Source organism: Cyprinodon variegatus, unplaced genomic scaffold (assembly GCF_000732505.1).
Source record: "Cyprinodon variegatus isolate N-32 unplaced genomic scaffold, C_variegatus-1.0 Scaffold1546, whole genome shotgun sequence".
NCBI lineage: Eukaryota > Metazoa > Chordata > Actinopteri > Cyprinodontiformes > Cyprinodontidae > Cyprinodon > Cyprinodon variegatus.
The window spans coordinates 96,235-97,656 of NW_015151999.1; the positions used below are offsets into that span (position 1 = coordinate 96,235).

General features: G+C 36.9%; 1 protein-coding gene across 1 annotated transcript in view; it reads left to right on the forward strand.

The window, feature by feature from the left end:
- ptgfrn (prostaglandin F2 receptor inhibitor) overlaps nucleotides 1–1,422 on the forward strand; it is a 95,911-nt gene that overhangs the window by 90,516 nt on the left and 3,973 nt on the right. The window contains exon 12 of the mRNA XM_015403705.1: nucleotides 639–825. Within this exon, the coding sequence (XP_015259191.1) occupies nucleotides 639–825 (187 nt within the window). The remainder of the gene's footprint in view (nucleotides 1–638; nucleotides 826–1,422) is intronic.

Here is a 1,422-nt window from a genome sequence, read left to right on the forward strand (position 1 = left end):
TAAAGTCAGAATTCTGAGATTAAAGTCAGAATTCTGAAAAAAATAGTCAGAATTCTGAGGAAAATAATTTTTCCCATAATAAACTGAAAAAAAATTTAAAAATCAGTTAACTTTTTTTCTTCCACTGGCCCTAATCTTCTTCCGTAGAAATAAGATCATGTTTTCATTCTTATTTTAAATATAAATCTTATTATTCCATTGCATATTGTCTTACATGTTAAAAACAATGGAAAACAACGTTATTTCAAGAGAAATTGACTTACTTGGATTTAAATGCTTGCAATGCAGACACTTATGTGGTTTATTGATTCTTGGAGAGTTATAACATATACTGTAAAGGTTGGGATTATTTGGTTTTTATGTCTCTGTTAACCAGGGTATCAGTAGTTTTATTTGCTTTACTCCCTGCTTTTATCATTTTTTTTATCTTTTTTTTACGTTTTGACAGAGGGGAAGGGTTTAGAAACTGTTCGCCAAATTGTCCCAAATGCTTGATGGCTTTCGCCTTCTCACGTTATAGGTTTTTAACGTAAAAACAAAAAGTCACTCAGCTTGAATGCCAAACTTTAGCTTAAAAAAAAAAAAAACTGCTGCTTTCCTCCTTATTTGTTGACATTTGGTTTTGCTTTTCCCCACAGAGGAGCTGGAGTATGAGGTGAGGTGGTTCTTCACCCGCTTCCGAGGCGACCAGGTCATGAGTGAGGTGGCCAGCGTTGGCCGTAACGGCGTCATGAAGAAAACCAGCCGCAACTCATCCAGCGATGTTTCAATAGAGCGCAAAAACAGTAACACCTACCAGCTGAACATTTATGGCACTCAAGATACGTAAGTGGGTCGATGCTATGGGGTAAGATAGCTGTCAATGAAATTGTATGCGTAGATGTCCTAATTTGTAAATATAAGTCAATACGTGAACCTAAATGCTTAATCTGTGATGAAAATAGTTTGGAAGTTAAAAAAACAATTTACAAAGTTACAACTTTGCGTGCAGTAAGCGTGCAAATCACAAATTTACGAGTACGGATCTGAAAGTCCTGATGGTGTTACACTCCTTACCAGCTGGTGGTGGTAATGCGCCGGAACATTCTTTTTTTGCCAGCCACCGTTAAACAAGATGACAACCAAGCAAATGGCCATTTCTCAAATCACTAGAACGCAAATACGAACTCGTGTCCTCGCCAAGTATGTTCTGGAGAAGAAAATAAAGGAAAGTATGGACTCTGGGAGAACGGGAGCACGCAGCGTAAATCTGAAGCTACTCATGACGTCAACACACGTCTCTAAATAATAATAAATAATTACTTTTTTCATTTAGTGGGAGAATAATAGCTAACAGTCAGATAAACATCAATTAACATTTTGCCAAATAAAACAAAAGTATTGCCATCAGAGCCAGCGGTACTTTCACAAACAGCTATGCCG